Here is a 13,747-nt window from a genome sequence, read left to right on the forward strand (position 1 = left end):
CATAGTAGCCAGTCATGGCCTTCCCTACAACATGACTGATCTCTTTTTAGTTGCTAAACTTACTGTCTGGGAGTCCTGGGGTCCGGGAAGATGGCAGTCCCTTCTCTCAACCCGCAACCCCTGTCCCTGCCTACTTGCCCCCCTAGGCTTACCCTAGGGCAACAACTGGGCGACAGCCCCTAGCCTAACTAGGGACACTGGGGGGAAGACAGAACACACAGACAGGTATATACAAACAGGTCAGGCAGTCCGAGTCGGCAACATGTCGTCACATCAAAATCCAATTCAGTAAACAGAGTCAGGTCCAAGGTCAAGCACAAGAGGTAAGGCAGTACAGAGGATGAGGCAGAGGCGAAGTCCCAAGTCCAAGTGTCAAATAACAAGCAGAACAATAAGATAACGCTGGTGTAGATGGAGACCAAACATACAGCTTAAATGCCGGGCTTCTCCTGCGCTCCTTCTTCCTCCTGATCCCGCGCGCAGCAGCGGCTCCCGTGGCGGTCCTGGCCAGTGATAGGCTGAGCGGTCTGTCAGCTAAGACAGGCCACATCGAAGCTGCTGCTGCGTGTGAGATCGGGAGGAAGAAGGAGCGCAGGAGAAGCCCTGCAATATGATTAGGTAAAGTATTGTGCTTGTGAAATAGTCGGTCGCCCGCCGTGCATCACTATTCCACGCAGCGATGTGCGGTCGGTCGATGTGCCGCTTCGGCCGATTATCGCTCTGTTGAATAGGCCCCTTACTTTTTGTTTTCACGTACATTTCCGTCTCCATGCAGGGTCTTTGAAACACCAGCTCTTATGTAGCCATCAACATTGCCCTAACTTTACAGTATCATCCTCTTATTGAGCCGTACAAGGATCTCTGCTGCCCCCATCAGGATTATCCCGAGCTAGAAAAACATACAGTGCCACTTATGTCTTTAGTTTTTGTGTGGCCTAATAGTATGTCCTGAAAACTAATTTTCACATGATTATTATATATAATTTGTTTTCTTTTATATTTTAAAGAGCAGATTGAGGAGATTCCATGCATGTATTTAAAAAAAAAAAAAAAAACTTTTGCGGATGAAATTTTTTTATGCAGACTGCTGATCACTTATATATATTGCATATATTGCTTTCATATGCTGTGTATACAAAAGCATTATTGTCTGTTATGATCTGAAAGATACATTCCAGTCTTATAGTCCAGTCAAAATTGCATTGAGAAGTTCCTGGGGACAGAGAAAGCTTCATCTGTCTAACCATCTATATCAGGGATGGGAAACCTTCGGCCCTCCAGCTGTTGCAAAACTACAGTTCGCTACAATTGCCTTGATAGCCAAAGCTGTCCAGGCATGATGGGAATTGTAGTTTTGCAACAGCTGAAGGTTTCCCATCCCTGATCTAGATGCTGTTTATGAGTGGAATGGCAGACCCATGGTCTTGATGAGGTCCGGGAATAGCTAAATGAAAACACGGAATCTGTTACTATTAACCGGTAACATTAGTACTAGTTGAGGTCCATCTGTTGGGACCCCCCCCGAATTGCTGGAGCTGTATGAAACAGGATGCCAAGCATGAAGTTACCACGCCATCCAGATAGTTCAGTTCAATAGAAGTGTTTTGCCATTCAGCTATAATGTATTTATAAGGTTTTCTCTTTCTACAGGTCTATGAAACCCCTTTCTTTGTTGCTGTGGATCATGAGAAGAAGAAAGTAGTGATTAGTATTCGCGGCACACTTTCTCCAAAGGTAAAGAAATACAGACAGGCCGCCTTGTTTAAGAACAACTGATATCTTTGATGTAAAGACATCGCAAACTTCTCACTATTTATATTCCCAGGACGCCTTGACAGACCTCACAGGAGATGCAGAGCGCCTGCCAGTAGAAGGACACCATGGGACATGGTTAGGGCACAAGGTATGGGTCCATTTTCTCCTCCATTTTTAACCTTGGCTAATGGAGGGTGATGTAGAATATGAAACCTTTAAAGGGGTTGTCCCACAAAATCAAGTTATGCCTTATCCTCCGTGTAGTACATTACTTACTGATCACAGTGAGTCTGACCTTTAGGTCCCTCTGAGATCTCAAGAAAGGGAACCTGACCAATTAACTTTGCGAGTCACCATAGATGGCGGAGTGTTGTACTTGGCTGTCTCTGGGGAATTGGGGACCCAGTGGCCAGACCCCCTTCACTTAGGGCAAAGATTAATTTAGTGGGACACCCTGTTTCAGGTAGATCTCCATAGTGCCCATAAGTCCTAATGCGCTTTATGGAAATGTACATTTATCAAATTCATTGTAGAAGGAAGGGAACTGTAAGAACGAGAAGTCTGGTTGCTCAGATTATTTCACTGGATGTCTTCTGAAAAAAAGGTGTTTGCTGATGCCGTCACCCCACCCTGTTGTTGATACACTGATACATTACTATGAATGCTATGAATAGTTCTTTTGTTTTTGCTACGTTGTGTTGTAAGTTCAGTTACCTCCTAATCTTTTCACCTCTGTCAGCACTGTCCATATTAGTCATGCTTGTGACATCATGTACGCAGTTTTGCAAGGTGCCGCTGCCCTTTGGAATGAGATTGCCCCATGTCGTCCTGCAGTGCCACCTTTATAATTGAGAAGCTGTGATGTCATGCTGATGTCTTGCTGTTTGCAGGGGATGGTTCTTTCTGCTGAGTACATTAAGAAGAAGTTGGAGCAAGAAATGGTGCTTTCTCAGGCATTTGGCAGAGATCTGGTAAGCTGTAAAGACTAGCATTAATATTAATTATAGATATGAAAGGCATCAGGATTTGCTATAAATGTCTGACAGATGCAGGTCCCACCTCTGACAGCTAGGACCTGCTTCTATCAGTTATATATGGTCTAGCATATATTATGGATGTGCAATAAATGGCCACATGAAAATACCCCTTAGGGTGACTTAAAGGGGTAGTGCGGCGCTAAAAAATTATTCACAGAATAACACACATTACAAAGTTATACAACTTTGTAATGTATGTTATGTCTGTGAATAGCCCCCTTCCCCGTGTCCCACCACCCCCACCCGTGTACCCGGAAGTGTGTGGTGCATTATACAATACCTGATCAGTGTCGAGGGCCGTCCACCATTTTGTGCCAAACGTCATCTTCGGACGGACGGCCGAATCCCTGCCGCCCGTCCCCCCTCCGCCGCGTCACAACTGTGCTCAGCCGCGATTGGCTGAGCACAGTTATGCTCAGCCAATCGCGGCTGAGCATCGGATGACGCTGCAGAGGGCGGCCGGCATTTGGAACAGACGGAGCTGTTCGCCGTCCGTCCGAAGAAGATGTCACTGAATGAAGATCGGAGACTGGTGTCTGCACGTGACAGGTGAGTATATCGCACCACACTTCCGGGTACACGGGTGGGGGTGGTGGGACACGGGGAAGGGGGCCATTCACAGACATAACATACATTACAAAGTTGTATAACTTTGTAATGTGTGTTATTCTGTGAATAATTCTTTACCGCCGCACTACCCCTTTAATATGCACCCCGCCATGATGTCATATGCACATGGGCCCCGCCCCTTCGCCGACCATTGAACAGGCTGGCCTAAAGGTCAAGGCCCCACCCCCTCTAGGTTGGCCCATACCAATGGGCGTCGAGGAGGCAGGGCCTATGTGTTGATGGCGTCACAGAGGGATGGGGCAAATGGCGGGGCTTAGCACAATCTGCAGTTGATAAAAGATCACTTTTTATCCAATTTAACCCAATTTAAATGAATAGAAGCACGTGTGAATATACTCTAATATACTCTGAACAAGCTCCTGTAAAAGTTTCTTATTTCACAGATTTAGCTACAGCTGAGTTTATCACATAAACTATTTCTTGTGTTCCCAGGGACGTGGAACCAAACACTATGGCCTGATTGTGGTAGGCCACTCATTGGGAGCTGGCACCGCTGCTATTCTTTCCTTCCTTCTGCGCCCACAGTACCCTTCTCTCAAGTGTTTTGCTTACTCTCCACCAGGGGGCCTCCTAAGGTATGTATTCTGTAAGTTTTTCATAGGGCAAGATTGCCATCTGTAAGCTTCTCTGTAACCTTATGTTTTTTGTTTTTTTTTTTTGTTCTGTTTTATTTTTTTGTTTTATATTTTTTCTTTCCAGTGAGGACGCCATGGAATATTCTAAGGAGTTTGTTACGTCTGTAGTGCTTGGGAAAGACTTAGTACCCAGGTAATTTTTATTTTTTAATCTTTACTTTTTTAGTTACCTATATACTAGAGCATGCATTGATCTTTTGTTTTCCTTAGGATTGGTTTGTCTCAGCTTGAAGGATTCCGCAGACATCTTCTAGATGTTCTTCAGAGGAGCAACAAGCCGAAGGTTGGTTGTGGAAAAATTTCTCTGCTATGGTTAAAATAATAATAAGAGGAAATAATAACCCATACTTGCCTAACCGGCTCCTCTGGGGGGGGGGGGGTGATGTCATGCTGTCATGGGTCCCCTACTGTGGGGGCTGTCACTGCAGAGAAGAGTCTGTCTTAGAAGTAGCTGTCAGTGTTCATTTGGGGACCTGTAGGTATCACAGGCGTCTATAAGCTACAATAGAATCACTTAAAAATACATTTTTAACATCTCACACAGGCTAGGTGGTTAGACCCCCACTGATAATTAAATACATCCAACAATCAGTCTGAACACTGACCCTGCTCGCAACGTTTTTTAATTGTTTTTTTTTTTTCCCAACCAGTCTGGAACAGAGAGAATAGTTCCCTTTTAACTGTGTTCTCTACTTTTCCTGCTTTCTTAGTGGCGGATTATTCTAGGGGGTACTAAGTGTATACCTAAATCAGAACTTCCTGATGAATCTGAGGGGATAACTGTGCCTAGTAACCGGCTCTGGACGCACCCCAGTGATCTCACCATAGCACTGTCAGCCAGCACCCCACTCTACCCCCCTGGACGAATCATTCATGTTGTGCACAATCATCCGGCAGAGCAATGCTGGTAAGTAATAGGGGGGTTAGTAAAAACCTGGTAACAATCTGCTATGTAGTATGTGTGAGTGGGACCATTCATGTACATTGTATCATAACATTTCTCTTCATAGTTTCTGGGATCAGGAAGAACCTACTTACTTTGCAATTTGGGGAGACAACAAAGCATTTGAAGAAGTAATAATTTCCCCAGCCATGCTGCATGAACACCTTCCACATGTGGTAATGGAAGGACTGAACAAGGTGAGGGAGATCTAAAAATGGGTAAACCAATTAAAATGTTTGTTTTTTAACTCCTTGGCAATACATGCCGGACATGGATGGCACAGCCACCTGGGCTTTATGGACGCGTATACTATAATACTATGATGTGAGCCCAGGAGCTGGGCTTGCTTTGTAGATGGCAGCAGCTGGCACTTACCGGGATAAACAGTGCAAATGACAAAAGCATGCATAAATCGCAGATCTTTTGTCATATGTATCAAAGAAAAATAAATTAAAATCAATAAAAAGAAATCCAATTTACAGCGCAATTGTGTTAAAAAACAAAAACCAAAACTATCATGGAGCAAAAATGAGCCCTATAGATGGATAAAGCATAAAAGTCACGAAGGTCACAATAGGGGGAATTTTAAGCATCTATATTCAGGGCCGTATTAACAACTGCTGCTGCCCTAGGCACTAAACCTGAAGACGCCCCATCTTGGGGATTGCGGGGGAACCTGGTTTCGGCCACACGCATTTCTCTACATGTAGAAACATTCTGAATTGCGTTTTCATGATCTTTAACGGCTTAAAACATAGATTTCCACATTGAATCAATAATTAGAGCAGTCTGCATATTGTCTGACGGAATTCTCACCACAGGATTGGTAGGTAATAGCTCCAGGCATCACAGCCACACCATACCTGATCATACCTACCCCCCTTTAAAAAGACATCAGATTTACTGGCAAGTCTTAAAGGGAGGTGGGAGACTAAAAAAATAAAAAAAAACAAAAAAGTTGTTTCCTTCCTCCTGCTTCCTGGTGCTGCCCCCCTGCAAGGTGCTGCCCTAGGCACTGGACCACGGGTGCCTAGTGGTAAATACGGCCCTGTCTACATTATGTGTAGAAAATCTGACCTACAGACCTGACCTACAGAATAAAGATTAATGTCAGTTTTGCCATAAAGTGCACTAAACAAACCCCCAAATTTGTGTGATTGGAGATAAAATAAATATATATATTTATAATTTCACCCACAAGTAGCCCGTGGATGAGACTGGTAATGTTATGTGGAAAAAGACCCTGTGTCTATGTATGGTCAGGGGTTATAAGGCTATTCTAAGACATAGAGAAAAAAATCCTCTAAAGGGTTGGTGGGGGTCCTGTCACAGACTTTGCAATAGGATCCAGGAGTTGCACCTATGCTTGAGGCTGTTCTCAGCATTTGCATGTCTCCAGTACGGTAACAGGAACACCCAAACAGCCTGTATGTTGTCCTGTCATTGACCTGCCAAGCTTTCCATTACCCTGTGACCTAAGGCTGGTCATACAGATTAGATTGCTGTAAAGCGACATCTATTGCTAAAGACTCCACTGTATACATGCATATACATTACCATGTATGACGCTGCTGTATATATGCCCAAACACTAGGATAAAAAAAAAAAAAAAAAAAAAAACAAGTACCCAAACCTGACTACTGCTCCATACACTCAGGCCTCACCAACAGGTCATGTTTTGAGGATTCCCCATACAAAGAACACCTGTGATAATACCTGATGCACTGAGTATAATTATATCACCTGTGAAATACTAAGGAAATCCTCAAAACATGACCTGTTGGTGAGGCCTGAGGACTAGAATTGAGAAGCACTGCTCTAAAGAACTGGCGGAGTTGGTCAAATATTGTGTTCTGCCATCTGTCTGTCCCATAGACAATGAGTAGACAGTGGTCAGAGCACTACCACCCCATTTACACTGGGAAGCTGGGAAATTCTGTTGTGGTTAAGATCCCAGTAGTCAGACCTCTAGTCATGATAGTTATCCTGGTAATAGGTAAGAAGTGTTCATGAGCCAACCCCTTTAAGCAGTCTATAGTTGTATCTCCTATATCTCCCTGGTGCATACTATCCTGATCTGTCTCCTAAAACAGGTGTTGGAAAATTATAACAAGGGCAAAACTGCCCTTCTCTCTGCTGCCAAAGTGATGGTGAGTCCAACAGAAGTGGATCTGAACCCAGAACTGATCTTTAATCAGCCGCCACATCTGTCGCCTCCCATTCTGGAGGTGATCCCTGCCATCATGCCTGGCACACATGCCAACAGGAGGAACAGCAGCACCAAGTAAGTTGGGAACGTCAGAAGAGACTGTTAGGGGGGTGTTTGCTGCCCATTATTGAGTGTTATGAGTTGGGGGGTTTTAGTGAACACATGAGCCCCTCTCTTTTAGGTTGTGGCATTACTAGTTCCTATTGTTCCCTTGAATGTTTTTCAATGTTTTCTTTTATTTTTCACTAATTTTTTTCCCCCTCTCCTGCTATACCTCCACTCTCTCCCATTTCCTCACGCATGTTTCTTGTCCTCATTATTCAGGGTCCTGTGGGGTGTAATGTCTCTTTACTCGCCTGTGTAATGGACACAATTGTTCTGTCAATTTTTCTTGCATTACCATGGCCTGTTTGTGTCGTGATTAGTAATCTCTCATCTGTGAGTCTTTTTCAATCTTTATCATATTTACTTCTAAGATGCTGTTGTTTTTCTGTCATCCATCAGTATATTTTATAGTCATACCATGTTGTCTGTCAGAATCCTACCATGCTTAGTTACCATTAGTTCCTCTTGTCTGTAAATTGATCAATCCTCTGGTTTGAATCCCTATAGTAGGCAATGGGTGTAATCTGGAATTGCTCTTCCTTTGAATGTGGACTTGTGTTTTCCCCATATACCTAACCGAGGGACTCAGCAGTAAGACAATGAGGCAGGTTAACCGATTGTAATGGTACTGTGTCTTTTCTGTGAAAATGATGCAGTACTGCAACGAAACTGCAGCGTATGTAAACACAACCCAATGGAGCCAAAGTGCTTGTTTATCAGCTGATCATTTTGTACGGGATAGGTGCTAGTTTAGAGAGTGCATTGGCTTGTTTCACATATTAAGTTTTTACTAACTTGGACAGGTGAGAACATGTGACAGATCCTCTCTAAAGCATAAACTACAGTGTGATCATGCTGTAATTCTTAGTTATAAGTGGGTAAAATGCAGGGTAGACCTCTACTCTCTGTCCAGCCAGCTGATCTGACTTACTCGCTCCATTTTGGTCTGTGGAGTGACAGATCTTGTGCTCAGCCAAGGAGCTACTGCATGATTCACCTTCTTATAACTAGCAATCTCAGCAGGTCCCACGATAAACATCTACGCATTTGACATGTCTGGACAACATGGAAAAAGATTAGATACATGGAGGACATTGGTTCTTGCATCAAAAATTATCATGATTTTTTATTTTATATAACATATGCCCATACATTCTCAAGAAGAGCAATTTTCTTTGGTTTCTGTGAGTTTAGTCAATATTCGTAATTAAATAGGCGCAGATTTAAAATTTACTGTTTCAAAAAGTAGACAGACTTCTGACATATCAGGTACTTGTCAGGAAGTCTCCTTGATGATGGCTGTGTACTTGTCAGCTTGGACCGCTGCATATTTCTAAAACTAATATCCTGTAAAAAAAATTAAAAAAATTGGATGCCTCAGTATGGCGTAAGTTTACACACAGGTTTCCAATAATAAAATTTGAAATAAAAAAAAGAGTTAGAATCCAGGCTGATATACTCTTCTGACATGTCTCTGATGTGTGAGTAGATTACTGGTAGAATGCCAGCTCAAACGGAACAGATTTTCTCCATCCAGAATCATTGGAGGCAGATTTACCAGGTCATATTTTATCACTTCTCTCCCATGGTTTCCCCCTGCATATACTGTGAGTACTTGTTCACTTATGTAAATTAGATCACCTCATTCCGATAATTCGTTTTGCCTAATGAAAATCTTTCATTAGTTAAAACTTCACACTTGCTCCAATTATAGCATTTAGCATTATAGATAAATACACATGGGGCAATGGGCGTCATTTTACGGAATTTCTTATGCCTATGCCCAGACTTGCTCCTTACATAGCAACAGTACCGTACAAAATATATAAAATATGACCTGTATAGTGTGAAGGTTGGGGAATGTTTGAGAATAAAAATAATAATAATAAAAAAAAACTACGTAAATAAGACTTGTGCTTTTTCAGTTGGGGGAAAAAAGTAAGGTAAATTTTTTTTTTCCTAATATTATGTTTGCTTATTAGTATGTATAGTTTTCTTTGTAACTTTATACTAGTCTTAAGATATAATGTTATTACTGTTATCTTTACCTTTTTGGAGCATTTTGAAAATAGTTAAAGGGGTACTCCACTATCAGAAAATTAAATTGTATTTAAATAACACTATAACACTATCACGCCAAGACATAACAAAATGAGAACTACAAAATGAGAACCGTCTCCAGCTTCCTGGTTTCTCCCTCTCTCCATAGACCCCACATCCTACTCTGATGTCATGGGAGGCTTGGCTGGATCTTGTGTGAGGTCTAGCCCCACCCCCAGAGTGACATCACCATCTCTGAGCAGCCCCTCCAGCCAAAATCACCACCTCCCTGTTGTATACACAGATACATATATATATCTTTATTGGGATAAGTAGGGAGAGTGAAATGTGATTACAAAATACCGCCTTATGCTGATCATTACCATTACTGTCAGGTGCTGCAACTTCACTGATGTACAATAGTCTGCTGTGAAATGTTCAGCAACAGCTTTGAGCGGATGGAAGGAGTGCTAGTAGAGAGGAGTATTCGGGAAGGGAGGACTGTGATAGAACAACGAAAGCAATGCTTTCTGGGAATTGTAGTACTGAGCCACGTATTGGGTGCCACGAATTGGCTGCATTTAGTCCCTGACTGGCTAGTTTTCCATCGCTGCCAATGAGCACAGTAGATTTTATAGCCTGTTGATGGATGGAGAGCAATCTTTTGTATATACCCCATTGTAATAACCTAGTTAAAGAGTACCTGTTACTACGGCTGTTTCCGGATCAGCTGTGAATTTCTCTCATAATCTGGAAGAACTGGTATACATGGCAATGAACCACACGGTGGCAGAAATGCATGCAATGTCAATTGGATCAGAATGGAAGTTGAGCAAATTTCTGTCACCATATAGATTACAAGTGGAATTCACCGCTGGTCCAGCAGCAGCTGTAGTGACAGGTAGTCTTTTAGGTTTCCCAGGACAACTCCAAAGTTAACTCTATGCCTCCCTGAGCACTAAAACAACAAATGCCTGCAAGCTTACCTCCCCCAGCGCTGCAACTGTGATATTTTCTGGTCAGTGCTTCTGTGGTGGTCTTCCTCCTTCTTTTGTCCAGCTCCCCCACTCTGCTCTTTGATTGGCTGAGTGGGACGTTATTGAAGAAGTAAGAATAACATAGGAGTGGTCGCTGGAAGACCTCACGGTGGCAGCTTTAGGGGAGGTAAGTATGCAAATGTTTGTTTTAGTGCACAGATTTTTCCAGGAAAACATATATATATATATGATGCTTTTTTTTTTTTTCAGTTCTTATATGTATTGATCTTATTCCTTTGTTGCCCAAACCTTTGTAGGAGCAAACAGTCTGAGATCAGCCTGGAGGGATTTTATGACTCTCGTCTCCTGTCCCCGGTGCTGAAAGATCCTGTGGAGCTTCTATTGATGAGCACCAAGGATTGCCTGGCAGTGTCTCTGCAAGACCGTAGAGCACCACTAGCTACAATGGAGAGCCTCTCAGACAACGAGTCGGTATACAGCTTTGATTCGAGGCGTTCTTCTGGTTTCCGTAGTATTCGTGGCTCACCCAGTTTACGAGCCGTTTTGGAGCGTGATGAATCACACTGCTTCTTTATTGATCCCACCATTCCAGAGGAGAATCCATCCTTGAGCTCACGCACTGAGCTTCTCGGAGCGGATGCCCTCTCTAAGCACTCTCAAGAGAGCCAGCACACTGAGATTATACATAACAGCGGTCGCTCCTCGCCTGGAGATTTGCCCCCCTGGGATGAGGAAGCAGCTGCAGGAGCAGAGACCACCAGAGTGCAGACCCCAGCCCAGGAGGAGCTGGCTTTGCAGAATGGACGCCTCACAGAAGTTCCAAGCCCTCAAGTGCTAGAATTTGCGGAATTTATTGACAGTCTGTTCAATTTAGACAGTAAAAGTGGCTCTTTACAGGACCTTTATCATATGATGGTGTCAGAAGGAACAGACCGTGAAATACCCAAATCTGTAAGTGATCAGGAGATACTGCTAAGAGCACAGTTCGAGCCAAACCTGGTGCCGAAGCCTCCCCGCCTCTTTGCTGGCTCAGCCGATCCATCATCTGGTATTTCTGTTTCAGCCTCTTTCCCTCTTAGCTCTTCAGGTGAGCTCATGGACCTTACACCGACAGGTATGAGCAGCCAGGAGTGCCTGACCCCCGATCCCACCCGGACTGCTACACCGACAGGACCCAATCATGGTAAACAGGAAGAACTTCTCATCTCTGCTCTCTAGCAAAACGCACATAAGAAATCAAGTAGAGGATATATGATGGAAATGCAGCTTTAGGAGTAGAATAATGCCTGCTTTCTATAGGAAAAGATAAGCCAGAGCTTAGTTACCTGTGGTAATTGAGTCAGGGGAAGAGCAGTCCTCCCACCATCTGTATTGCAGACTGCAGCAGCTGAAAGGGATTCTCACACCTTTTTGTGAAGATCACAAACCAAGGAGAGTGATACATTGCACTAAGAAGATGCCACCATGTTGGCAGTCTTGCATGGCTTGTCTTTTATCAGCCAAGATTACTTGCCAACCTTCCTCACTAATCTGTTCAGATATTGCGATTGATGACAGGTGAACTGCGTAGTCTTTCACGGATGTCTGCCATTGGGTATTTATTGCATTAGGTATTACTATTACAATTTGCGTTAAGGAGGTGTAGGTACAGTGCCAACTGTAACTCTGAGACGGGCAAACAAGGACACCCTTCTGCCTTCATTACCTACATGTGCCATGTGACAGTAAAAGAGAGAAATGTGTGAGACAAGAACGGAGACCACGCTAGCCCAAAGTGGGGCAACATTTATTCATCTTCAGTCTAAGCTGGACCTTATTCCCACTATATCACAAGTGATGGGGGACAAAAATATTAGATATGTTTGTATCATTGCAGTATCTGGTATAGTTCCCATCCTGAGCTGTGGCAGTGCCTCAGTACAGACAGACATGTTTCTCCTTTTTCTTAGATCCTTTGTGCACTATTATGAAAGCCCCCTAGATACCACTAGAAATGAGATACCCAGAGATTTCTGCTTGTTCTGTATTAGTTGCTTCTGATCACAAGGCTTATAATGTCTCGCCTACACAGCCTGTTTGTTCCGCAAACATAAGACCTGTCTGTAAAATTGGGTCCTTAAAGTGTACTGGTCATCTTTTTTTTTTTTGCTAAAAAAATCTGCAATTTTAAACATTATTGCAATATATATTATTAACCTGTTTTAGCTTGTTTTAAATGGATCCCATACCCAAAGTCTCTTCTTGAGAGCATAATTGAGTCTGGCATTTAAGAAACCCGTTTACAGCATAGGACCGGGAAGAGCTGTGTACGCAGTGCCGACATGGCTTTGCAGTTATCTGCTTCCCTTACTGCTGAATAGCAGAGTGGCTTCTGCACTGCTTATCCGGCTGTACCCAGTACTATGTAACCGTGCAAAAGCTGCCCTTCTATTCCTTGCTGCTGCCTGTACTCGGCAGTATGGGCAGCTGCAGAGAATAGCAGAGCTTTTCCAGTCCTGTACTCTGCCTCCCTGCCGGAAATATTTTTTTTAAATATCATATCTAATGCTGTATCTCTGCCATCAGGTATAGCATCCAGAAAAGCTACTTGGAGTAAAATATATTGCTATAATGTCCAAAAGTATTTGGGAAAAAAATAAAAAAGATGACTGTAACACTACTCCATGACTTAAAGTCAAACCATTATATGGGAAGTCTAACCACACACTGCCTCACAATCTCATGAGAAGGGAAGTGTGTCATTCCGTATGACACACTGGTTTCAGCTGCTGTTATATTTTCTACACTTAGCCGTGACTTTTGTAGAGTTACGGTTTTCAATGGCAGCAACTTAAAGGGTTCTCCAGGATCCTTTTTAAATTCTACCCAGATATATATATTTGTCTACGTGCTGCTATCAAGAGGAAACCCATATACATCAGCATATATGTATTAAGGGGAAATCTGAACCTCTCTTAGTCTAAGTTAGCAAAAAAAACCAGCAAGTCTATTTTTTCCCCAACTTTGTCACTAGGTTATATTCATATGGGGCAGATATGTTGTGGCTTTGCCTTTTTCAAATTGGAGGGTGAAAACCCTGTAGTGTATTACAGTACCAGTAAAGTGGATAATGTTGTGGGACTGCCAGGCGGTAACCTAAGTTGTTAGATTATAGGTGGCTCCATGTAAAAAACGCTGGAATCTGCTGCCGGTGATCATGCCAATTCTACGAGGTTGTGAAAACCTATACTGGATAGCGTCGCATGCGCCCCCCAGTGTATTCCATTTATGACTGTGACCAAGGGCGACCAGGTGAAAACATGCAGCCCTATTTAATACAATCAGAAAAATCTGTTTACAGCGCTTGCCTAAGATTAGAAAAACATGGCTGCTATTTTCCAAGAAATGCCACCAAA

General features: G+C 43.1%; 1 protein-coding gene across 4 annotated transcripts in view; it reads left to right on the plus strand.

Moving 5' to 3' along the window:
- Positions 1-12,493, plus strand: part of DAGLA (diacylglycerol lipase alpha) — a 28,513-nt gene extending 16,020 nt beyond the window's left edge. For all 4 annotated transcript variants that reach the window (XM_069965692.1, XM_069965696.1, XM_069965695.1 and 1 more), the window contains exons 11-20: positions 1,651-1,734; positions 1,826-1,903; positions 2,646-2,726; positions 3,855-3,997; positions 4,122-4,190; positions 4,268-4,340; positions 4,768-4,964; positions 5,068-5,197; positions 7,094-7,284; positions 10,649-12,493. In XM_069965692.1, coding sequence (XP_069821793.1) covers positions 1,651-1,734; positions 1,826-1,903; positions 2,646-2,726; positions 3,855-3,997; positions 4,122-4,190; positions 4,268-4,340; positions 4,768-4,964; positions 5,068-5,197; positions 7,094-7,284; positions 10,649-11,570 — 1,968 coding nt within the window. In that variant the 3' untranslated portion in view covers positions 11,571-12,493. The remainder of the gene's footprint in view (positions 1-1,650; positions 1,735-1,825; positions 1,904-2,645; positions 2,727-3,854; positions 3,998-4,121; positions 4,191-4,267; positions 4,341-4,767; positions 4,965-5,067; positions 5,198-7,093; positions 7,285-10,648) is intronic.
- Positions 12,494-13,747: the final 1,254 nt, after the last annotated feature.

Source organism: Dendropsophus ebraccatus, chromosome 4 (genome assembly GCF_027789765.1).
Source record: "Dendropsophus ebraccatus isolate aDenEbr1 chromosome 4, aDenEbr1.pat, whole genome shotgun sequence".
Classification (NCBI taxonomy): domain Eukaryota; kingdom Metazoa; phylum Chordata; class Amphibia; order Anura; family Hylidae; genus Dendropsophus; species Dendropsophus ebraccatus.